The sequence below is a fragment of the Ctenopharyngodon idella genome, chromosome 10 (genome assembly GCF_019924925.1).
Source record: "Ctenopharyngodon idella isolate HZGC_01 chromosome 10, HZGC01, whole genome shotgun sequence".
Classification (NCBI taxonomy): Eukaryota; Metazoa; Chordata; class Actinopteri; order Cypriniformes; family Xenocyprididae; genus Ctenopharyngodon; species Ctenopharyngodon idella.
In genome coordinates this window covers 44,227,161-44,252,641 of record NC_067229.1, presented here as the reverse complement: position 1 = coordinate 44,252,641, position 25,481 = coordinate 44,227,161, and the positions used below count along the sequence as shown (strand labels likewise).

At 37.1% G+C, this 25,481-nt stretch overlaps 1 protein-coding gene across 11 annotated transcripts in view; it reads left to right on the top strand.

The window, feature by feature from the left end:
• Nucleotides 1-1,219: 1,219 nt before the first annotated feature.
• Nucleotides 1,220-25,481, top strand: part of cabp1b (calcium binding protein 1b) — a 39,032-nt gene continuing 14,770 nt past the window's right edge. Inside the window, exons 1-4 of one of the 11 annotated variants that reach the window (XM_051910463.1) lie at nucleotides 3,390-3,527; nucleotides 16,342-16,402; nucleotides 19,446-19,482; nucleotides 20,354-20,525. Coding sequence is in view for 6 of the 11 variants with exons in the window: in XM_051910457.1 (XP_051766417.1) it covers nucleotides 2,982-3,527 (546 nt within the window). In the remaining 5 variants the exon portion in view is untranslated. Of the gene's footprint in view, nucleotides 3,528-16,341; nucleotides 16,403-19,445; nucleotides 19,483-19,608; nucleotides 20,526-25,481 lie in introns of all 11 variants that reach the window. The other 10 variants (XM_051910467.1, XM_051910462.1, XM_051910464.1 and 7 more) reach the window with 10 other exon arrangements.

The window sequence follows — 25,481 nt, the reverse complement described above, 5'->3', positions numbered from 1 at the left end:
TTTATAACATGCAATTCTGACTTTATATCTTGCAATTCTGACTTTATATCTCGCAATTCTGACTTTATAACATGCAATTCTGACTTTATATCTTGCAATTCTGACTTTATATCTCGCAATTCTGACTTTATAACACGCAATTCTGACTTTATATCTTGCAATTCTGACTTTATATCTCGCAATTCTGACTTTATAACACGCAATTCTGATTTTATAACTTGCAATTGCAAGTTTATATCACACAATTCTGAGAAAAAAGTCAGAATTGCGAGATAAAAATTCGTAATTATACCTTTTTTATCTTTTATTCAGTGGCAGAAACATGCTTTCATATTGATGGGCCCCAATGACTTGCATAGTTTTTTTTTTGTTTTTTTTTCTCCATACTATGGAAGTCAATGGGGTCATCAACTGTTTGGTTACAGACATTCTTTAAAATATCTTCTTTTGTGTTCAGCAGAAAAAAGAAACTCATACAGGTTTGGAACAACATGAGGGTGAGTAAATGAAATTTTAATTTTTGGGTGAACTATCCCTTTAAAGAGATCCGAAAAAAATCTCCCCAGCCCTCTGAAAAAGGACATAAAATTGATTTGTCGTGTGAAATTTGGCACAATTGCATTGATTGGGTAGTTTCAAAAATATTTTCAGAAACACTACGTTCAAAAATTTGGGGTCAGTAAGATTTTTTTTTTTCTTTTATTCAGCAAAGATGCAATAAATTAATCAAAACTGACACTAAAGGCATAATGTTACAAAAGATTTCTATTTCAAATAACTGCAGTTAATTTGAGCTTTCTAGTCCTCAAAGAATCCTAAAATAATGTAGCACTTTTGTATCATTTGACAGAAATATTAAGCAGCACAGCTGTTTCAACATTGATAATAATAATAAATGTTTCTTGAGCAGCAAATCAACATAATAGAATGATTTCTGAAGGATCATGTGACACTAAAGACTAGGGGAATAAGGAATAAATTGCATTTTAAAATATATTAAAATAGAAAACAGTTATTTTAAACTAATATTATTTGACTATATCACTGTTTTTCCTGTATTTTTGATTAAATAAATGCATCCTTGGATAAGAGACTTCTTTCAAAAACAGTTTTACTGATCACAAACTTTCAAACAGTAGTGTAACTGTTACAAATACTTGAGGTATTGTCCATCTACAGCAAAAATATTGCAAAACTAGGTACTATATGAGTTCAAAGCTACTTTTTTAATACTTAAAGATTTGTTTAAAGCCTCTTGCAAACACCACTGATTGTCATATAAAGTACCTGAGCCCATTTGATAAGTGTGATAAAGTAGCACATGAAAATAAGTCTGTTTTTCTGGTTACTGGAGTGTGAGATAAAAAAAACACATCTTGTTTTTTTTTTTCCTCTTTTGCTCCCTTGAATGCAAATGGGCCAGATTGAACCCTGGGGCTTTAGTGTCCCCTGCTGCAGAGAGAGAGAGGTATGAGGGGAGTATCTCTGAGAAACTAAAAATTCATCATTTTTGCTGAATAAAAAGTTGAACACAACTCAAGCGAAAGTAAGAATACCCAAAAGTCACAGTGTGTATTCCAAGAATTACAGTGAGACCAAGGGAGTCGTGTCAATCAAAAAGGAAGGAGGAAGTGATGCGGGGCAAGAGATGGTGAGATGAAGCGAAAGATGCCATCTTTCCCTGGAGCGAGTGAGACAGAGACACAGATGTCAGTGAACACAAAGTCCCAGGAGACTCTGTGGGGCAGAAGCGGCACTTTCCAACATCTCACACAGTTTACACACGCAGTGGAAAGAAGTTTTTTACTTCTTTAATTGGGTCCATATATAGTGACATAATGCACATAAGTGCTTGAACACCCTGTGCAGCTGCTCCGAGACTGAAGGAACGCAAGAAACCAGATGGGACTTTACAACGGCCCTGTTTGAACAGGAAACATCTCGTCTACTGCTCCACATCTATTATGTAGCTCACACAAAAAGTCTTACATCTGAAACAAGTCATTAAATGTGAAAGAAGTTTGAAAGATGTCACTGGTCTTATGTAAAGATGAGTACAGCCACCTCAGTTTGACTGTGATGTCCATCAAAACTCACTGTCCTTCAGAAATGGGCATTATAAGCAGTTCTGTACCCGGTACATCAGTTACAAAGATTTCAAAGGAGCGGCATGTTTTGACACATGAATATATGACTCAAAGTCAACATCCAGAATATGACTGACGTTTGCAGTTTAAGCTGTGAATAGTCTTTTTCCCCCATTGTGCACAAATAGTTTTATCTAGCAGTTTTATTTTCAGATGTTTAGGTATTTTGTGTTTTATAATGTAATTTTATGTTGTTGTTTTTTTAATATTATTAATTTTTAAGCAAAAACACCATAGTTCTTATTGTGACCTTTTCCCATAAAATGTATCTTCCACTGGGGCATGTTGTCACACAAGGTCGACGCGTGTTTAATGACCTATATTTTTTTTTTCTTGGGCGATAACGATGGAAATTACATTAACATTTTTGTAGTTAAGGCTTCAAATATTCACTGATGTAAAAGCTCCAGTCTCCCCTAATTAAAAGAGGTTGAATACAAATGTAACATTCTCATAATTTATTATCAATGTCATGTTTTTTCCCCCCGTCACTGTATTCAATTCACCTGCGCAGAAGTCACATCACACAGTCATTAATATTTTGACTGCCTTTTATTCTTCAATGGCTTCTCGAGGCAGTTTGACGTAACTTTCATCCTGTGAGAGAGAGAGCGAGAGAGATTCACTTGCTGAATTTTTGTGGTAGCGCGCGCTCAATGGGGTCACGAGGGACCGAAAAACTCTGCGCGAGCGACCTGTGCGATGCTCTCGTGCTCTATAAAGTCCTTCACTCTGCTTTCACCGGTGAGATTACAACGACACGTTTGAATATTAAGGCTTTTTGCTGCTCTATCTGACCGAACTGTAAAACTTCACGAGTTTGTGGGTGTCAATATGAGCTCCTCGCTTCCAAAAAGCGAATCCACCACATCCCTGATCAAAACGAACCGGAGAGTCCGCGCGGACCCCGCGAGTCAACGCAACGGTCACCGACACACGGGAGTCGGCGGCGGGGACTCGTGCTGGACCGAAGAGTGCGATGCCACCGCCCGCAGACCTCTTTGCCAACCGAAACACGGACGAAAAGCGGAGAAGATCCAGAATCCCCGAGGCCAGGATGGATATCATCAGGAGGATGGACTGGAACACCGCAAACCGTCACGGCACCACCACACCATTGACCCTCCGGTACAACTCCACGGGAATTCCCGCACCAGCCGGACGCCCTCCCCTTCTCCGTCCCTCTCCAAGCGCTCGGACGAAGCCGCGCTGTTCTTTGAAACGAAGGACAGGTATCGGACGGGCTCGAATCAAAGCCTCACCTCTAGTCCACCTCCAGCGCTTCAGCCCAGCAGCACGCGCGTCCACGGGAGAGCGAGCGCGTACAGCGGCGCGCTTGATGCAGACCTCCATCCCATTGTCAAATCAGTCTTTGGACAGGTAGGGTGATTACTGTACTGTATCACTAATTATAAATAAGTCATGTAGCTGATTCTTGTATCTAAGGTGACTTATTTTTAAATATGATCTCCTCAATAACATGGCAACTTAACTAATTAAATTCAACTGAGCAAGTTTCAATCCAAAAAGTGAATAATTCATAATGAGTAACAAGGTTTTAAATTGTTCTTTATTATGTGCTTCATCTCTTGTGGTCCATAGCCTACATATATGAATAAAGTGTCCATGGACATTAAGATTTTTAGGTTAAAATTTATATCATTGTAGAAAAGTTTATACATCTTTAATCACCTTTTGCCTCTGTGCTAATTCAAGATACATGGCCCTGTGGTGTGACAAAAAAAAATCTATTAATATGAGGTTATAAAAGGTGTATAAAAAACTATTTATAATCATTTAAAATAGTTTTTAGCTATTTTTAGTATGTCACATTGCAGAAGGATAACAACCAATTAATCAACTGTGAATCAGCATCACAGTGAATTGCTAAACATGACAAAATCAACAACAACAACAACAGTGTAAATCAAATTGGCAAACTGTCAAACCATAATTATTATTTATGCCTCGGTGCATGCTGGGAAGACATTGAATAAGACTGAACCATAAAACCATTGAATGCTGGGTTCACTCAGTTTCTTCATTAGGAATGCTATACCATTCATAAAAAAAGGTGTAGATTTTATTCCAAACATGTTTATATTAAGTTAACTCAAATTTGGTCAAAAGAAAATATTATTATTAAAATTGAAATGGTAAAAATAAACAAAACTCAACAGGTGGTCAGTGGAGAATTAAGTGGAAATCCACTCAGTTTAAAAGTATGAACCACTTTTTTCCCTCAGACATTTAGTGCAAAGACAAAACAAAAAATGTAATAAATTGTAAGTCACTTTAGATAAAAGTGTCAGCTAAATAACAATCATTACTGAATGTTCTCCCTTATAACCTAATGCTGCTGAATTATGGGTTATGACATCTTCATTGTGCATCACAGTGCCTCATAGAAGATGTTTTGAATGTGTAACTGGAGTGCATGTGTCTTTTGGGGATATGATCTCTCTATGATCAGATAATGATGATAAAACTGAATTATGCATGAGGATTTGAAGATTAAAGTGAAACTGAAGTCTCAGAGATGTCAGTTTGAATTCAGAGTTCAGATGGTGGTCAGAGTGGTTTATTTGACCCTGTACTGTCACATCTAAAGCCACAGCAATGTTAAATTACCGATGGATAAATGATATGCATATTAGATAGTGAAACGAGTGGAGCTGTTGTAGAAATTGTAACCGCATGATTGAAAGTGACATACATGGTGTAACCTGAGCAACATTTTTGAATCTCTGGTTACTCAGCTTTTAACGTGATATTATGTGAGATCTTTTGAGGCACTACAGAAATTTCCAGTAATGCACTTTTAAGAGTTTTTCCATATACACTCTCATGCAATGCACTGTAAGAAAAAAAAAAAACAGAAAATGTGCTGGTAATTTTCTGCTAGGACATGATCCTTTAAGTTTATGGACATTTCCTTTAACCTGAAAACACAACACAATCAAATGCATGATTCAAAATATGAGTAAAATCCCTGTGAAAAATCAATACACAAAATTCCTTCATATTAACAAAGTATATTTGCCCTTTTTTAAGGACTTTTTCATAGAGTGTGTAGTGTATCAACTATGGCATGTTCATGGATCATCATTCTCGTCCTCACTGTAATTTAATGCCACTTTCTCCTACTGCTCTATATCTCTGAAGGACAATAACTAACCATCCTTTTAATGTGCCACAGAAATAACTCCTCCAAATTCAGGTTAAAGCTTCAATAGGTCACAGACACAGAAAGGCGCACATTTGTCTAGCTATCTAAATGAGGACATGCCAGAGACTTAAATTCATTTTATATGAACTTAAACTATAACTAACCCTACACCCGGAAAGATAACTTTTAGCATTTTTAGAAATACAAACAAACAAATGAACACCTTTCGCACATCTGGGTGGTCACAGGACAAGTGTGAAGTTATAGAGCCCCTAAAGGGACATGCTTTTGCAAATTTCTCAGGGGAACAGATATGTTTTGCGAGAGAATGCAAAGTCGCTGGGAGAACGCGATAATTTTGCGAGAGAATGCAAAAGCATTGAAAGATACTTCTCCCTTCATTTAATTTTTTTTTTCCATCACCATGTCCCCTTAGAGGCTCCATATGAAGGGCAAAATAATAGAAAGAAAAGAAAAAGTTGTAGCTTGCAAATTTTTTTAAATAGCAATGTTTCAAAGACCTTGTTCTGGCTGAAACATTATTTTTACTTAAATTATGACTCATTTTTATCATTTTTAGCTTTAAGGACATTCCCAAAGTGTGATTTTGTCTGACATTTAGGGGACATTTCTGCCTTCAAAATAAAATTAAAATTAAATACTCACACACTAACAGACCTTATATATTAGTGAGGATGCAATTGTTTTCATTTTATAGGGATAGTTCACCCAAAAATGAAAATTCTGTCATTAATTATTCACCTTCATATAACCTGTAAGACTTTCGTTCATCTTTGGAACACAAATGAAGATCTTTTTGATGAAATCTGAGAGCTTTCTGTCCCTCCATAGACTGCCTTCACAACTGAAACTTTAGACTCGAGACTCGATTGCTTTATATGACGTACAGATTTAATTTAGGCTTTTACTCAAATATATAGATCTTCATTTGTGTTCCGAAGATGAACGAAAGTCTTACGGGTGTGGAACGACATGAGGGTGAGTAATTAATGACAGAATTTTACCCCTTAAAGTCACGTTTTCACTGCAGGAGCTTTCCCCAGGAACTAGGGATTTTTGGGTGGTACACGGTGTGTTTCGACCGCAGGGTCTAAATGAAATTCTGGGTAAAAATTTCCCCCTCAGAAAGTCCCTACTCATGAGGTAGTACTTTTTCAAAGTTCAGGAACATTCAGAGGTGGGATTTGGGAGCTGAACATGCCGATTTTTAAAAGTCTGTAGCGGTGCGTGCAGTAAGAGTTGTTTGCTATTCGAATCAACAATGGAGTTTAAAAATACGACCAATGAACCAACCTTGAGGATCAGGCTTTCCTACATCACCGGACTAATTTACCTAATCTTCACGGTACTTTAGACCACGATGGAAATGCAGACAGCAACAGGTCTGGGGGAAAAAACTTCCTGGGACAAATTGTTCCAGGTAATTTCGGTGGAAACGCAGCTTAGGATAATGATGAAAACATGATGTGGCCCGTTTATGAGCGTTTCAATCAGTGGGGAGCACTTCAAATGTCGATTTTTGACATGTTTCACTATATTTGTGAGAATATTTTTAAAATGTATAGCCCAAGCTAAAACAGAAACCCTTCATCAATCTGTATCTGTGCTGAAATGAAACAAAACACTGAAATACATTTTAAATGAAAGTGAAATTGTTTAATTTTTTTATGTGAAGATAAGGGGACTTATCTGAAAAGAGCATTCAGCTGTGTGTCATTATAATCAGCACAATTTTGAACTTGAATATGTGTTTGATCAATCACTATAAATGTAATAAAGGAAATCAGATTACCACAAAGCCTATTTTGGTAGCCACACATCTGATGATGTCACAAGAAGCCTATTCTAACACCAAGAATCGGTCTTTTCTGTCAGAAACTCAAGATTCAGTATTGCCAGGAACCAGGCTGAGTGGGTCCTAGTTTTGACACTTTTGCTTGGTTTCAAGTGCCTCCCAGACATCATTAGTCTTTGGCTTGAAAATGTCACACAGTCATTTTGTCACAACTCTTCAGTGTAAGACCTGTGCAAAAGTTAAAAAAGCATGCACATTTCTTAAGAGAATATTCAGCCATGACTGACGTGACACACGATTGCGATGTCGTACAATATGTTCGCGCACACATGATCTCAGCTCGTATTCAGAAAAGCCTTGCATCCTAATGTGAACGGAAACGCTGCTGTATTTATAGCGCCGCCGTGTCTATTTTTTTCCTCGTAGTGGATTGATATTCCTCAAATGCTGTGTTTCATATTTCCTTATGTAACATCAAGGCCTGCATACAATCCCTACAGAAATCATTCTCCGCCAGCAGGCGCTAAATATAGCAGCTCAAGACCTGATTAGAGAGGAGAGGGGAAAGCTGTCTTTTGTGCTGGAGTGAAAAAATTCAAATCCATTAGCTACCTGACACGTGGGGTTTGAAACCGTGAAAAAGAAGAGAGGAATCGAGCGTAGCTCATCACCCTGCCAAGACTGATCTAATGTATATCACAGAATATGGAGTCACATCTGTTTGCACATTAGTTTTAAAATGATCATCAGTGTTTAACTGATTGGTAAGTGTGATTTTAACTATAAAATCAACCAGTATTTTAAATATGCAAGCAGTGTGTTAAAAGAAGGCTACTTAAAGTTTAATTTAGCTACATAAAGAACGTATTGGTGTGAGGGCGGGGCAACCTGTCACTCACATGACATCACAGCAATATCAAACCACAACCATTCAATCAATTCCCAGTGGGCAAAATCAAGTCCTGTTCAACATTATTTCTTGTTCGAGAAGCCATTTCACTTATATACATCACAAAAAGGAAGAAAAGACTATCGCAACTTGTGTTTAATGCAGACTTTACAAAAGCACCCCATTAAACGTACTAAACTTCTGTAAGAAGGTGAGAACATATAGCACCTACCCAAAATGCTTTGCAATATGAGCAGTCAGAATTATTTACAGAGTTAAGGTGCAGTCACATTAGTGAAAATTCAGTGATATTTTGCCTGCAAAAAGAAAAAAAATGTTAATTGTTAATAGCATAGAGATGTATGAAGCACAGCTCATAAAGAAGTCATTTTCAAACCAAGCAGTTTTCTGTTGTTCAATCCAGCAAATTCACGTGCTCAACTTAAACATGAATGAAATTTGCTTAGGGAACTTTTTGGGCTTCAAGTGAAACTCAAGATTGCGTGGATACCTGTCGGAATGACTGGATTTCACCCACTAAATTTCAACGAGAAATGGTCAGTTTCACTGGACCTTTTCACTACGATACTACAATATACTAAAGAATAAGTACGCTAAACACATAAAAGTTACTTCAACTCAAAAGATGGAAGAAATGTATAGAAAATATTGATTAAAGGTGCAGTAAGCAATTTTTGGAAAACGCTGTTGAAAATTCATCGAACTGAGTAGCCAATCGGCGGTAGGGGGCGTGAAAAGGGAGATTTGAAAAAAGACTGGTGAAAATATCACTGAAAAAAAAAAGAAGGGTTAAGATTAATATTATTAATATTATTATTAATATAATAAAAGCTTTCCAGTGCTGGAGAGACTTAAGCGGGAAGGCCTGAAAATGGATGCTGAGGTTGTGTTGTTACTGCCCCATACGTGATTGGTTTTGAGTGTCATTGTTGGTCTGGAGCTGGTGTGCTGTTGCCGACTAACAACAAACTTTCTTGTATGTACTCCTGTGTACTGTATGTTCATTTATTGTGCTTCCTTGTCCTTCGTTGGTCATCTTCACTTTATTTATTCACAAAGCATTATTTTGCTGAGCTTCAACTATGATAAAGAAGACATCCACCCTTGCATTGCGTGTTTGTGCATTTCGGTGGCGGGGCAATAAAGGGAGGGTGTTTTTGTTTGGGTTGAAAATGTGTCAGAAAATGGCATAATTTACCTTTATTATAAAATTAAGTGGGGTGAACCAGAAAATGCAAAAAAAAAAAAAAAAACTTTAACATTATTTAAACATGATTAAACGTATAATATAAGTGAAAGTGTACTTCACCTTTACTATTGTTGACTTTTAGCAGATCAGATTACATTTTTTAAAATCAATTTTGTCACAGATTTCCTTGATATAACTTAATGAATTGTACACTAAAAATGCTGGGTTAAAAACAACCCAAGTTGGGTTGAAAATGGACAAACCCAGCGATTGGGTTGTTTTAACTCAGCGGTTGGGTTAAATGTTTGCCCAACCTGCTGGGCAGTTTTATTTAACCCAACTATTATTATTATTATTATTATTATTATTATTATTTTATTTAACCCAACTATGGCTCCCTTAAAATGATCCCAAAATCATAGGTTGGAAATTAAAAATCAGACACATAATTACTAGAGGCAACAATAACAATCAAAAGGTGAACATTTATTAATAAGCAATTTGATAAATGTTTATAGTTTAATTATTATTCATTAAACTTATTAATAAATGTTCATTTATTAAACATATTAATAAATGTTAATTTCCAACATACTTTGGGTTCATTTTAAGCAAGCAATACAGTAATACAATAATTGAGTTAAATAAAACTACCCAGCAGGTTGGGCAAACATTTAACCCAACCACTGGGTCAAAACAACCCAGTCGCTGGGTTTGTCCATTTTCAACCCAACTTGGGTTGTTTTTAACACAGTATTTTTTAGAGTGTAGATTTATGTTCTTGAAAATGGTATAAATGGGAACAAACTTAACCTTAATTTTACCATATGTTACTGTAAATAGGACCTACAAAAATTTCCATAATATAATCTAATGAATTGTAATATTATACTCTTGTGGATAAAATTGTATAAGAAGGTTTATTGTTGCTGATTGATATGGCATACATACTTAATGGGTAACACTTTACAATATGATCTCATTTGTTAACATTAGTTAATGCATTATTAACTCTGAGCAATATATTTTTACAGCATTTATTAACCTGAGCTTCCTTGTCAGGTTCTTTTTAGCCGCTGTGTGTCGCAGAAGTCTTGTGCTTCTGCTCACAATCTTCCTCTTTCTCTCTCTCTCTCAAGGCAGAAGAGATTAATATCCTAATGCTGGCATCACTTGACCAGACTTGCGTTCACTAACAACGAATTATGCCACTAACCCGCTTTTAGAGACATGCTGCGTACATCAAAAGCACAATTTTTTGCATCATTGTTTTCACAGTCAGATTTCAGATCGATGCCCTTGCTCTGCCAGCAGGGGCTGCCCGTCTCAGGCTCTCTGGCTGGAGTCAGAGATACGGCGCTATTTCTTCTGACAAAACGACTTTCTGTCACTCTTTGTCAAGTCGCTCGCATCCTTCCTCCCTGCTGGATCCAAACTAGGATGGAGGGATACAGGAGATGAGGATATGAAGGTGCAAGGAGGAAGAAAAAGGGGAAGCATAAGAGACCATTATGTGTTATGTAAGAAAGACACAACACTCAGTGTACGGAGGCAGGTGATGCAGAACCACTTTAGCTCTGCCTCTCACTCGCTTAGCTCCATTTGCACTCATTCTTTGGGCTTTTTCCGGAGCATTCAGTTGAACCCCGCCCTCCCTCTCCATCCCACTTGGGTCACACCGACCTTGCAAGGGTCTGAGGGGGGGAGAGATACAGAACAACAGGGAGGGCGGAAGGCAAACGGAGGGATAGTTGAAAGAATCAGGCTTAAACAGATGAGAGAAAAGAGGATATGTGAATAAGGGATACAAGCTGTGTCGTAAATTCCACGTCATTTCTGTCTTCCATACAATCTCAAAAGTCTGTGCTATTTATAGAAGCAAATGTGTGTGTTTTTTATTCGCCCATGGATTGCAGGGGAGGAAATGCAGAATTTCTAAGCCTTTCTCAGTATGTGTAGTTGAAAGAGAGAGAATAGACCTTGAAATTCCTTCCTCGGCACATCCCTGAGGAACATGTTATTGCTTAGAGATCTTTCATTGACTTTTTTTTTTTTTTTTAAATAAAAAGGTGATCCTCACAATGTTCAGGTCACATTTCACACGAAAATTAGGGAAACAATTAAATCATAAAATTATTTAAAATATTATGTTTTATAATTTTTTTTTTTTTTAAGCTTTATTTATGAGTTTTAGGACAATATTACAAAGAAAGAAAACAAAAGACAAGATCAACTTAAATAGTAATACCTGTTTTATAAAATTATGACAGAAAAACATCAATATAAAAATAATTAAATATATAAAATTTATATATATATATATATATATATATATATATATATATATATAAATGCCACAAAATCGTAATTGTCCTATAGCCAGTTTGGCAGTAGATTTCATAGTTACGTCATTGCAGCTGTGCACGCATTGTGGTGGCAGAAAAACAGCAATAACCAGTGGAACAAAATATGCAAGATCCACGGAATAAGGGAAAAAATAAGTCTTCTTGTGCTTTTGGATGTCAGAATCCGAATGCAAAAAAAGGATGGTCTTTATTTTTTAGAATATTGTTGAAGACGCGCTTTAAAGCGTAACACATTTATGATTGTAAGTCATTAAATGGACCGATTGGACTGATGAAACCTGCAATAATATTAAAGCATGAATTTGATGTAAGCAATAGATCAGCATACAGTAATATTCACATATGCATGGGCATAATGTATTATCCCTACATTTACAGCATGAATTAATATTTAAACCTATAACATTTTACATACATAACATTTAAACCTGTAATATTTTTATCTTGCAATTCTGACTTTTTCTCGCAATTGCAAGTTTATACCTCCCATTTCGGACTTTATAACACGCAGTTCATGTCACAATTCTGAGGAAAAAAAAGTCAGAAATGGGGGATATAAATGTACAATTCTGAGAAAAAATATATCTCACAATTCCAATTTTTGTTTTCAGAATTGTGAGCTATAAACTCAGTATTGCGTAAAAAAAATAGTTATGTAGTCATAATTGTGAGATATAAATGACCTTTTTTCTTTTAAATAGACTGTTAATACAGAACTGTTACTCCACCTGGTAGACTCCGCCCACAAAAAACATCATCGCTGTTTGCAAACACGCAAATGGTCTATAGGTACAGCTTTATTTTATTTTATTTATTTTTTTGTTTTGATTTTGATTTTCTTGACACATTTTGTGATATTCACCCCAAAAGAGACAAGATTCACAATTGTCAGAATATACAGGTTTGACATCACATGTCTTTGATTCTCAAGTGTGTTGTCATTTGACACCAAACCTCATTGGCAAAAAACATTTGCATTTTATGATGCTTTTGTCATACTCTTTGTTCCTATTCACTGTCATTGTTTGGAAAAGAGCAGAGACATTTTGCTAAACTTGTGATCTATGAGTTTGGAAGGACCAGTGTTGGAGAAAGTTACCTTTAAAAGTTACTCCCTAAAAAGTAACTAATTGCGTTACTTTATATGGAAAGTAATGCCTTACATTACTTTTGTGTTACTTTTTCTCATCCGGGCTGGGCTGTTTGTTTGTTTGTTTGTTTTATAACAACAAAAAAGTTTGTTTTATAACAACAAAAAAGGCCTTTACAATTTTTGGCAATTGTAAAGGCCTTTTACACCAAAAGTGAGATGAATAAGCCTCAGGCTGAAAGAAATGCAAATTCACGCCTGTACAGTAGAGGGCGCAACTCAAACAAGCCTTTCAGCTGCTGCCATTCTGGAATACAGAAGAATAGGACACAGGAGAAGTAAATGAGTAAATGTATGCTCACATTTAGTGTAGAACTAGTCTAGAATAACCATCAACGCCCTTGCACTTACTTTTGTTTTCTCTCAATATGGGTTCAATAAATGGGAATAAATGAGAAGTCAATAATCAGTCAATAAATTGGAAAACAAAGTAACTTGCGTTACTCAAGTAACTCAGATATTTAGTTGTAAATTTAATAGTTACTTTAAAAAGTAATCTGATTACATAACTCGCGTTACTTGTAATGCGTTACCCCCAACACTGACAGACCCAAAAAGTCTCCATTTGCTCTCTATTTAGTCTCATTGCTCACTATGTGAAATTCTTGCAATATTAAAAAGATCCCATTTGGGATTTTACTTTCCTATGGTCTGGGAACGTACATTCAGGCACTTTTATAAAACATTTACTAAGAACATCTATTTGTTTTAACACAAGTCCTCATAGCAACAAAACATAGCGCCACCCGACACGTTGCGGGTAACCCGAGGCGAGCACTTGACACTGAGGTATGGCAGGTGAGTGCGAAGGGTCGAAACCAGTGAAACCAGAGCTAATGAAGCGTTCGGATGGGGAAAAGAACAACACTTCCGAAGAGCTGCTACATTTTTGATGCTCTTAAAAGAAGGTGAATTAATATTTCAAGAGAAATGTCTAATTCTGCACATAAATCCGGCTCCCTTTTAAGAAACCAACATGAAATGTGTATTAAAGCCAATAACCTATTCAATACTTCCCAGCAGGTCAGCGCTCACATTTCTTTCAGAAAAGGTTTTTATGATATATTTTTTACATTTATCTTTTCTTGTAAATATTCCCAAGATCAGAGTTGTTTCTTTGATCTTTGATCTCAAACTGTATGTGTGATTGTGTAAGATGAAGCAGCAAGCTAGAGATGAACATGAACCTCTCTGCTCATCTTCCTGTCTCTCTGGCAGCCCATCGCCGTGTCCAACAGGATTATCCATGACCTCACATCTTCGTTAAAATGAAGAAGTCTTATTAACATTGCTGTCAGAATGATCCGTTTTGTGCGTGTGCGGCTCAAATGCTCGAGTTCCTGGAGCTCAAATGCAAGAGCGTGACGCCAGCAACACCAAGGTCATGGGGGGGTTGTTTCTCTTACTGATCTGCTAAATGAAAAAAGGAAAGAGTGTATGTTGCATAGTACATTTAACATTCATTCATTGAGAAGACACTTTTATCCGAAGCAACAAATGAGGAAAAACACAAACACAAGTTATTAATCATAAAAAGTTGACAGCATTGCAATATATTCTAAACAATGCACTGCAAAACAACGTTTAATTAACTTTCCAGTACAAATATGTAAACTGTCTTATATCAAGATACATTTACTTGAGAAGCAGAAGATATTATAAGACACAGTTTATTTTCTTTGAAAAAGCGAGTTTTTGCTTAAAACAATATATATCTGCCAATGGGGTAAGAAAACTAATATTTTGGTCTTGATTTATTACATTTGTACTGGGAGAACAAGATCAAAATACTAGTAGAGTAAAAAAAAAAAAAAAAATATATATATATATATATTTTTTTTTTTTTTGCCGTATATATTAGTGAAATGTGTATATAAGACACCAAACAGTATTTTCTGAATCAAAATAAAGTGCATTAGCCAATTATCATTCATATAACATTTTTAAATGTTACTACTTGTTTCAGAATGTTTAGAGAACATTCAAAAGTAACAATCCCATAATGTTTACAAAATGGAATATTCCCTTAACATTTGTATAACCAAGAAAAAAACATTTTAAAATTTTGAACATTCAGAGAATATTCATTAAAGGGAATATGAATATTCATTCACCCAAAAATGAAAATTCTGTCATCATTTACTCACCTTCATGTCGTTCCAAACCCGTAAGACTTTTATCTTCGGAACACAAATGAAGATCTTTTTGATGAAATCTGAGAGCTTTCTGTCCCTCCATAGTCTACACAACTACCATTTTGACACTTTAAAAAGTTCATAAAGAGATCATAAAACTAATCCATATTAATTAGGTGGTTTAATCCAAATTTTCTGAAAAGACTCGATCACTTTATATGATGAATAGATTTAATTTAGGCTTTTATTCACATATAAACATTCATCAACTCACACATCAGTTGTGGTAAACGGAAGCTCAAGCATGTTTGCTTGACGCATGCGAGAACCAGTGAGGTTCATTCTCGTGTGTTACGCATCACGTTTGAGCTTTAACATGTCAAGCAAGTTCGGTTGAGCTGCTTTTTATGTTGGCTGATCAATGTTTATATGTGAATAAAAGACTAAATTCAATCTGTTCATCATATAAAGCGATCAAGTCTCTTTGGACTAAACCGCTCGATTCATATGGATTCATTTGAAGCGGCAAAGTGTCATTTGCTAGGCTGTCAATGGAGGGACAGAAAGCTCTCAGATTTCATCTTACGGGTTTGGAACGACATGAGGGTGAGTAATTAATGACAGAATTTTCATTTTTGGGTGAACTGTACCTTTAATAACTTTTAAATAACTCAATGGGAATGTTAGCAATTCTTAGAACATAATTTTGTTTGCTGGGTTTCTTCCTGTCAATCATTTTACAGCTATGTATGGACTAAAATACTAGCATACTGCACACACAGTATGTATTGTGTGCTTTTTTTTTTTTTTTTTTTTAATATTATGTAAAACAGTATGCCTATGCAATACAAATAATAGTATGTTACATTGTTGTCCCTTGACCTTGATCTTGGAAATGGATACTACTATAGTTTTAGATGAGCTTTGTGTGAAATTTCTTAAATCTCGACCGTCCGATCAAATAAATAATTATATACGAGATGTTAAACGTCATGGTTGATATTATTTCAAATTTATTCATCACATTGGAACGTAGATATCATTAACTAAAACTATTAAAAACATTTTTGTTAATTGAAAGAAAGCTGAAATAAAATAAATTATAGATATTAGATGAAAACAAACTAAACAAAAATTTAAGTTTAAGTAGCGTTAAAATTAATAATAACTGGAAATAAAAACTAATCTCTTAATCCCTAAGCCCTTAATCTCCACCAGAGGGCACTCCTCCCAAGTCCTTTACCATTGCACCATAAACTACATTTCCCATAAACCTTTGCCTGGACTCAGTATTGTGATTACATCCACCTGTACATCATTATCTTGTTAACCCGGTCCATATAAGCTGTGTGTCTTTCAGTCAGTTTTGTCAGTTGTTGTCTTTATGAGGATGTAGTGTGTTTTTCCCCTTTGTTTCTGGATATCTTGTTCATGTTTGGATTATCTCTTTTTTCGTTAGATTTCTGCTTGCATATGGATCCAGCCTCTTCTCTTCCCTGCATTGACTACGTTACAATAAGGTCAAGTTAACTGCATTGATGGAATGCATCATTCAAACCTTAATACTCCTTGTGGTGTTTTTATTCAGTTTAAATCACAAAATTTAGGGCTGAATGTTTTCTGAAAAGGCCAAGTTGATTATATCAGTCAGATTGCCACACTGTGCACATAGCGTACAGTAACACCAGCTAAACAGGTTGTGACGAACCCAGAGCACTAAATCATATGTTTATTTAACCTTGACATACTCTTATAAGCTTTACAGTATTGGAAAGATGGCTTAAATCACCATGTACGGATGATTTATGCATACATGCACGCACAGTTATACGATTACGACAGTTCAAGAGCCGGTCTGAGCATGTATGGATATGTGCAAATGTGTCTGCACGTGCGCCAGTGTGTTTCTGCGCTGCTGGTGCGTGTTCTCTTGCTGAGTTGACGTTATGAGAGTGGACGGTGCCTGGCTCTGATTTCTGATGTGTTCTGAAGTTCACAATGAGCCTCCGGTGAAGAGGCTGGCTTCAACTAGATGAATCATCCTCACTAACAGAGAGAGAAAGAGCGCAAGAGATAAGCCATACATGAGTAAACCAAATAGATCAGCTGAGAATTAATCAGGAAAGTTAATTGTGCTTACAACAGAGATATTGATGGATCCAGGGGGAAATTTATGTCTTCAGCGGTCGATTTTTCGTAGCTCAGGAGTTCTTATTGAGCTGATGTTTCTCATCAAGTTCCCTAAGAGAAATTAATTGAGAAATGTATTGTAATGTTTGAAGAACGACAGACAAGGGAGGCTTCGTTCTGAACTTTTTAATCGGTACGCAGAACAACTGCAACACAAGCGCATCAGACTCACTAACTCTCCAACTGCTTCATTAACTTCCTGCCTAACCGTAGAACTGCAGGTGCAAAATAAAATAGCAATTTCAAAAACAATTATAAAGATTCTGTGCGCTACAGTATTTTACACTTTTACTAAACATTCGCTAAACATTTCACTTGCGTCTTATTCACTAACCATTGACCATATAGTTTAAACATATGCAAAATTCATCTAAAAAATTACTGCATAGTATAAAAATGAGTTATTTCAAAAGCAAACATTAGGTACCTTATTTACAAAAATCAGTGTTGCAAGACTCAATTAATAGGCTTGTTTGACTTCATGCGGCACCGCAACGATCGGCTGCCACCTGACAAAAGCAGTGCATTCTGGTTAGAAAATTTGTCTGACAAAACGAGACCAGCCACCTAGGTCAGGCCTCAGTTGCTCAAAATCAGCTGCGAAAGCCACTTTATTCTCATTGGTCAGATTCTGTGATGACAAGGATGACGTGTGTTGCGTGTTTTTCTAAGTTCCTGTATTTAACCAATCTTGATATTGAATATCTGATATTCAAAACATGGCATCCACTTCTTCAGCTACAATCAACACAAAAACCACGTGGTCTGCCATGAATGACGTTGGTTCAGCACACTACAGAAACCACAAAGTGTCCGAACTCATGGCCGTCTCTGTACTCCTTGCTGGCGAGATCTGCTGGTTGAAGGCTAGTGTAGTTCATCTCGAGCAATTCTATTGTTGCAATATTACAGCCAGGGTTGCCAGGTTTTCACAACAAAACCCACCCAATTGCTACTCAAAACTAGCGTTTTAAGGGTGGTTGCCCAATAAAAATTGTGTTCTGGGGGGTAAAATACATTACATATGTTTTTTAGCGGGATTTCCCTGGTAAATTTCTCATTCCAGGGGCTAAATATCATGTTATTTGGGGTCGCTTCAACTCACGGACATGAAAAACAACCCGTGGCAACAGTGTTAAAGTAGCCAGATTTTGCGGTAAAACCGTGGACTTGGCAACACTGATTACAGCCTGCAGAAAGGGGGCAGTAGTGATCACAGCAGCAGTGATTCATCAAATAATGATCACCTGATGAAGAGGAGCATTCTTAAAACCTGATGGCTGCATCCAAAATCACATAGGTTCTTATTTTGAATAAGTTATTATTTTGCAAACGTTAAAAAACAGTATGTTCTATATACTATGAATGTGTGTAGTATGAATGTAATCCAGACATAACAAATTCCGCCATGTTGTCATTGTCATGTGACCTACCAGCGTCAGTTACGTCGATTCGCTGCCATTCACAAATCCTTTCCCGTGGCCTTATGGGATATTAAAGTGTCCGTCGTATGCACTCTTCAGAAACTCGCCGGACGTAGTATGTCATCCGGGTACTTTTTGCCCCCCCTTTTTTCTGATGAGTACTGTAAATTCGGACATACTTCTTTTGTCACATACTGTTTTTCACCAACAATATAGTATGCCATTTTTTCGGATGCGGCCAATTACAATAAGGCAATCCAAAAACAGCACAACTACACAAAAATAAAATTAAAATAATTTACAAAAGCATCATCTTATTTATTGGGGTCTTCTAAAAACTTTAATTTCCAAAATTCCAAAATTATTTTTGAAAAAACAGAAATCAATGGCTTTGCTTTGATGCTCTTACATTTATAAATTTCCCTAAAATAAAAATATTATTCTATAAAAACTGAATGTGTACATCTTCAATTATTATACCAAAGGTTGTCATTTATAATAAACTCAGATTCCAGATTAATTGAAATTTTAAGCCAATCATACATGTCAGACCAAAAGACACTGCTGAGAAGAGCGTTATAAAAAGGCACATGTACAGATAAATCAGATGCATGTGTTGCAATGGTGGGTGTGTTTACGCTGTCATCACTTGATTTGCATAATTACTTTAGGACCCAAATGCTAAAACAATGCATGCAACATGTCCAAATAAACATCTCTATCATTTTTGATAAGGTATGCACACTTTGGGCGATACAGATAACTGATAATTACTTGAATTTAAAGCCGATAATCAGTATATTGGCCAATATTAGATATCAATCTACATTTCTAGTGGTTGAATACAAAACAAAAATATAATAATATATAATTTTTATATATACATAATATTTAATAATTTACCACCAGTACATGGACTGCAGACTTTATCTTCTTTTGTGTTCAACAGAAGAAAGAAGCTCAAACAGGTTTGGAACAACATGAGGGTGAGTAAATGATGACAAAATTTTCATTTTTGGGTGAACTATCCCTTTAAAATCACTGCTGTCTAGGAGCATCATTTAAGGTTAAAGGTCTTATTTTGTAATTTTTCTTGTTTCCTATGAACACAGAGAAATGTAGAAAGAAAAATGGTGAGGTGAGAGTGGCCTAAACAGGAAACCATTGGGTTCAGTGGGCGAGTGCCAACTCAGCAGGTGAATTCTGGGAAGGGCTTCCTGTTCTCCCCTAATAACCCACCGTGGCCTTCGGCCGGTGCTCTGCGATTTGGCAGCCTTGGCGCATCCGTGCCTGGTGCGTCACAACCTCACCTTTTCACATGCGGCTTTTGTGTTTTGACGTCCAGTCTTTGATCTGAACACTGCCCCTCGTAGCTGGGCGGCACGACTACAAGTGTGTGTATTTTTAGATCTGTAGCCCAACATCCGTATGTGTGTAATCGACTGTGTTCGTACACGCACGCTCGCGAGTGTTTTTGGATTAGTGTCTTCAGCATCTTGCTTGGGGGAAGGTGATACGCTTGTCCGTGCGAGCCTCTTTGTCTGTTTTCGCCTTGTTTGGATGGACGGTTTTAAAACTGAGCAGCTGAGAGTGAGGGAGAGAGAGAAAGAGGGAGGGAAATGAGTGGAAAAGAGAGAGTGGGGGAAACGAAGGGAGGGTGAAAGGGAGAGAGAGAGAGTGCAAGCAAGTGAACAAGCAATCTTGGCTTTTCTCTTCTGAGCAGCCCTTCACACTGAGACACATGTCTCCTTTTTCTGATCCCTCCATCCACTTCTTCTCTCCTCCCTTCCTGTCACCTTGACATCCTGCATCGCCACCCCTGGATCATCTACATCCCCTAAAATCCATCTTTCCTAGAAGATAAGCCTGCAGACCTCATCTCACCATCTGTAATCCATGCATGGAGACATGTGGATGCATGCATATGCGCGCATGCGGCCGCATTGACTCTCAAGCGCGCAAAATTAGCAGAAGGGACTTTACTATGGGAAACTGTGTTAAATCACCACTTAAGAATTTCTCCAAGAAGGTAAGATGTTCTTTCTGATAGCTAAGAGTGTGTATGTGGGGGGGTTACGGACTCGACCCAAACCTGGACTGTGTTGCACGGACTGTCAGAGATGAGTTTAATAGCCATGCTCTGAATTCCACTGAGTGTAGCTGTATACAGCACCATTATGGTAAGAAAGAAACAGAATCCGGACTGACTGAACCTTATGAAATTGTTGAGTTTATTGAGTTTTTGTATGCTAGAGAGAATTAGAAAACCTAATAAACCCTAAGAAACCAATCTGGAGTAGCAAAAAACGTTACTATGAAAAACTGACTTGTCCTGCATCAGGATGTTGGACGTTTAGTTGCCGTCTTTGACCTTGGAAGATGCTGGACATGTTCATGAATTAATATGTTTAATGATATGCTAGATCACGCTGCCTTAATGTACCAGCAACAGTGCTGGGGGTAACGCATTACAAGTAATGTGAGTTATGTAATCAGATTACTTTTTTCAAATAACTAGTAAAGTAATGCATTACTTTTAAATTTACAATGAAATATCTAAGTTACTTTTTCAAATAAGTAACGCAAGTTACTTTTTTTTCCCTATCTATTGACTGACTGCTCTCCTGTCCCCATATTGTGAGAAATCGGGAGTAAGTGCAGAGGCATTGTGTGCGCTGTCTGAACATGATGGTTATTCTACACTAGTTCTAGACAAAATGCAAGCAGGCATTTACTCATTTACTTTCTCTCCTGCGTCGTATTCTTCTGTATTCCAGAATGGCAGCAGCTAAAAGGTTTGTTTGTTTGAGCTGCGCCCTCTACTGTACAGGCGTAGATTTGCATTTCCTTCAGCATGAGACTTATTCATTTCACTTTTGGTGTGAAAGGGCCTTTACATTTGCCAAAAATAAAAAACTTTTTTGTTGTTTTAAAAACTAACAAACAAACAGCCCAGCCCAGATGAGAAAAAGTAAGGTAAAAGTAATGTAACTCATTACTTTCCATAAAAAGTAACTAAGTAACGTAATTAGTTACTTTTTTAGGGAGTAACGCAATATTGTAATGCATTACAAGTAACTTTCCCCAACACTGCGTTTAATTAGATAAAACCCTAAAGTTCTTGACAGTGACATCTAAAGTTTCTGTTCTGAAAGTGGTCAGTTCTTCTCAATTGTCTCTAGATGACTTGGAATGTGTACGCTCAAGGATTAGCGTGAGATATCATGCGCTGGCACCTGCTAAGAGCCCAATGGCACAGGTTTCTTTGGAAGAACGTATGAGCTGGCACCTTACAGACTTGGCAACAGATGGAGTGTGAAGGTCATGTGCAAATAGAGGGGAGATGCAATGCACATGTTTGCACAGACACATATGTATCATGCAACCACATTAGAGCGTGACCAGTATTGTCATAAGCTTCATGGCAAGATCTTCAGTATATGAGGCCAAATGAGAGTGCTGTGTTGTGCGTGTATACCTCAATCTTGCCCAGCAGTAGGATGCAGATTACTTTAGCCGCATGTGGTAGGAAAGGAACAGGAAGAGCGAGAAAATGAGATCTAAAGGAGAAATAAAATCAGTTTGAAGTCAACTTAAAACCCATTACGTAATCTGTATTTGCAAGTAAAAGAGGATATACAGTGAGAAAAGGTGAGACTTTTGTCAATCAGGAATTGATTGGATCGTAAAAAGTGTGCGAGTCATGTAGCTGGAGAGGAGGAGTTGAAAAAATAAAGGATTCATGACATCATCTGAATGGAGAGTCGTTTCGGAGGCGGAGCAAGTTATTATATTTTGATGAAAGATTATAATTGCTGCGCCCCAGTTCATCTACTTTTACTATGCCCTAAAAGTATGTACTCTTACTTTAGCCCCGTTTCCACCGCAGGAACTTTCCCCAGGAACTAGGGTGGTACTTGGTGTGTTTTGACCACAGGAACCAGGGTCTAAATGAAATTCCGGTTAAAAATTTCCCCCTCAGAAAGTCCCTGCTCACGAGGTAGTACTTTTTCAAAGTTCCAGAACTTTCGGGGGTGGGACTTGGGTGCTGAACATGCTGATTGGTTGAATTCACAAAGCATTTTGATTGGTTGACTCCACGCTGCATTTTATTTCAACCACCATTTTTAAAAGTCTGTTGCGGTGCATGCAGTAAGAGTTGTTCGCTATTTGAATCAACAATGGAGTTTAAAAAATACGACCGATGGACCAACGACGAGGTTCAGGATTTATTATTTATATACACAGTGTTATTTTAGTATTATTTATATACAATTACAGTTTTTATTAATATTTTGAATTAGCTTTTATTTTTATATTTTCAGTTTTTATTTTAATTTGTTACATTTTTCATCTAATATTTATATTTTATTTTATTTCAAATAACAAAAATGTTTTTAATAGTTTTCATTTTAGTTAACAATAATAACTGCAGTATACTGGCCTGTCAGTCATCTTGTCACAGTTAACATCCGCACTTCAGATAATTTAATTTACACTATTCAACAATTTTTTCAACTATATTGGAGAGGAAAGAAGTAGTTGGTCTGCCAGTCGTGGGTCTTTCATGCGGAAAACTCTCCTCATGTTTTTTGCATAATGATGCATTTAAAAGTTAATGGGCAAACATATCTTTATAGAAGTTCATAGTGTTGTTGCAGATGAATTAAATATTTTTCCATCAGGTTAAATTATTAATCACTCAAACCCCTTTACCTAAACCTGCTTAACCGGCAGCCTCGCACATCTGCCATGTTTGTAGTTTTTGAACACTTTTTATTTGTGTTTGTAGTTCTGAACCAAATCCTCCTCAAAAAAGCACAATGGGTTGTGGGCAATATTAGCCATTAGAGCGTACATGGATCTGCACTTTGAATTTCCACCAGAAATGGTAGACCATCCAGGTACTTTCAGAACACTCATTTCAACACACTGCGATTTGGGACACACTGTACATATGAATACTATTTAGGACAGTTTTTTTTTTCTTTGGAATAATGTGTGCACAATAAGACCAGGAACTTGATTCATGTTGACTCGAAGGTCATACGCTAAAGTACTAGCTAATGATTAAATAATTTGAGTGATAATTAAATAATTGATCACTATAAATGCAAACATATATGGTTTCAGAACATTTCAGTAGCTGTTTCACGATAAGCACTCTGTTTAGCTGTTAGATGACGTCGGTCTTCTCTTTGATTAACCCGTGGGTCTGTCAGTAATTGGGGAGATGCTCTTTGTGTGTTTGTGAGTTATAATCCACGTGCTTTTCACCTCCTCTGCCTGTCTGCTAATTGGTCATTATAATGTGCTGGCTGACTGGTTTCATTCTTATCCTGATTAGCCCTCCGCTAAACATGAGCAGTTTTACGTTCTCAAAACATACTAGGTTATTTGAGGATCTACTCTCATTTAATGACGTTGGTTAGCCCACATCTTCACCCTTCAATGATCCTAACAATCATGATCAGTGAGTTTCATTTATGAGAACAAGCCCATAACCACTTAATTTGCTTTTAAAATGTCTTAAGCTTAGTGTGATCATTTGTTTTTATGGCAGCAATCAAATGGCATGGCATTGTGGCAGTGTGCCGCGAGGATGAAAGTGGATGAATTATTCAGTTTGAACGATATCTGATCTTAAAGGTTCTGTCAGTTGCTGAGAGGGAAGAGAGAATAGAGGGCAAAGTCTGGAACAATGTGATTTACCCAAGTAGGACATGTTCCTGGATCAACAGCCTTTGTTGGTCTTGGAACAACATTCCTGTCAAACAACCATATCCCTAATGGTACATTTCATGCAAACTCGGATGTGGGATATTACTACCCTATATCTCTGGCTTCTGCCAACTGTGTATATATATACAGGTGCTGGTCATATAATTAGAATATCATCAAAAAGTTGATTTATTTCACTAATTCCATTCAAAAAGTGAAACTTGTATATTATATTCATTCATTACACACAGACTGATATATTTCATATGTTTATTTGTTTTAATTTTGATGATTATAACTGACAACTAAGGAAAATCCCAAATTCAGTATCTCAGAAAATTAGAATATTATTTAAGACCAATACAAAGAAAGGATTTTTAGAAATCTTGGCCAACTGAAAAGTATGAACATGAAAAGTATGAGCATGTACAGCACTCAATACTTAGTTGGGGCTCCTTTTGCCTGAATTACTGCAGCAATGCGGCGTGGCATGGAGTCGATCAGTCTGTGGCACTGCTCAGGTGTTATAATGAGCCCAGGTTGCTCTGATAGTGGCCTTCAGCTCTTCTGCATTGTTGGGTCTGGCATATCTCATCTTCCTCTTCACAATACCCCATAGATTTTCTATGGGGTTAAGGTCAGGCGAGTTTGCTGGCCAATTAAGAACAGGGATACCATGGTCCTTAAACCAGGTACTGGTAGCTTTGGCACTGTGTGCAGGTGCCAAGTCCTGTTGGAAAATGAAATCTGCATCTCCATAAAGTTGGTCAGCAGCAGGAAGCATGAAGTGCTCTAAAACTTCCTGGTATACGGCTGCGTTGACCTTGGACCTCAGAAAACACAGTGGACCAACACCAGCAGATGACATGGCACCCCAAACCATCACTGACTGTGGAAACTTTACACTGGACCTCAAGCAACGTGGATTGTGTGCCTCTCCTCTCTTTCTCCAGACTCTGGGACCCTGATTTCCAAAGGAAATGCAAAATTTACTTTCATCAGAGAACATAACTTTGGACCACTCAGCAGCAGTCCAGTCCTTTTTGTCTTTAGCACAGGCGAGACGCTTCTGACGCTGTCTGTTGTTCAAAAGTGGCTTGACACAAGGAATGCAACAACTGAAACCCATGTCTTGCATACGTCTGTGCGTAGTGGTTCTTGAAGCACTGACTCCAGCTGCAGTCCACTCTTTGTGAATCTCCCCCACATTTTTGAATGGGTTTTGTTTCACAATCCTCTCCAGGGTGCGGTTATCCCTATTGCT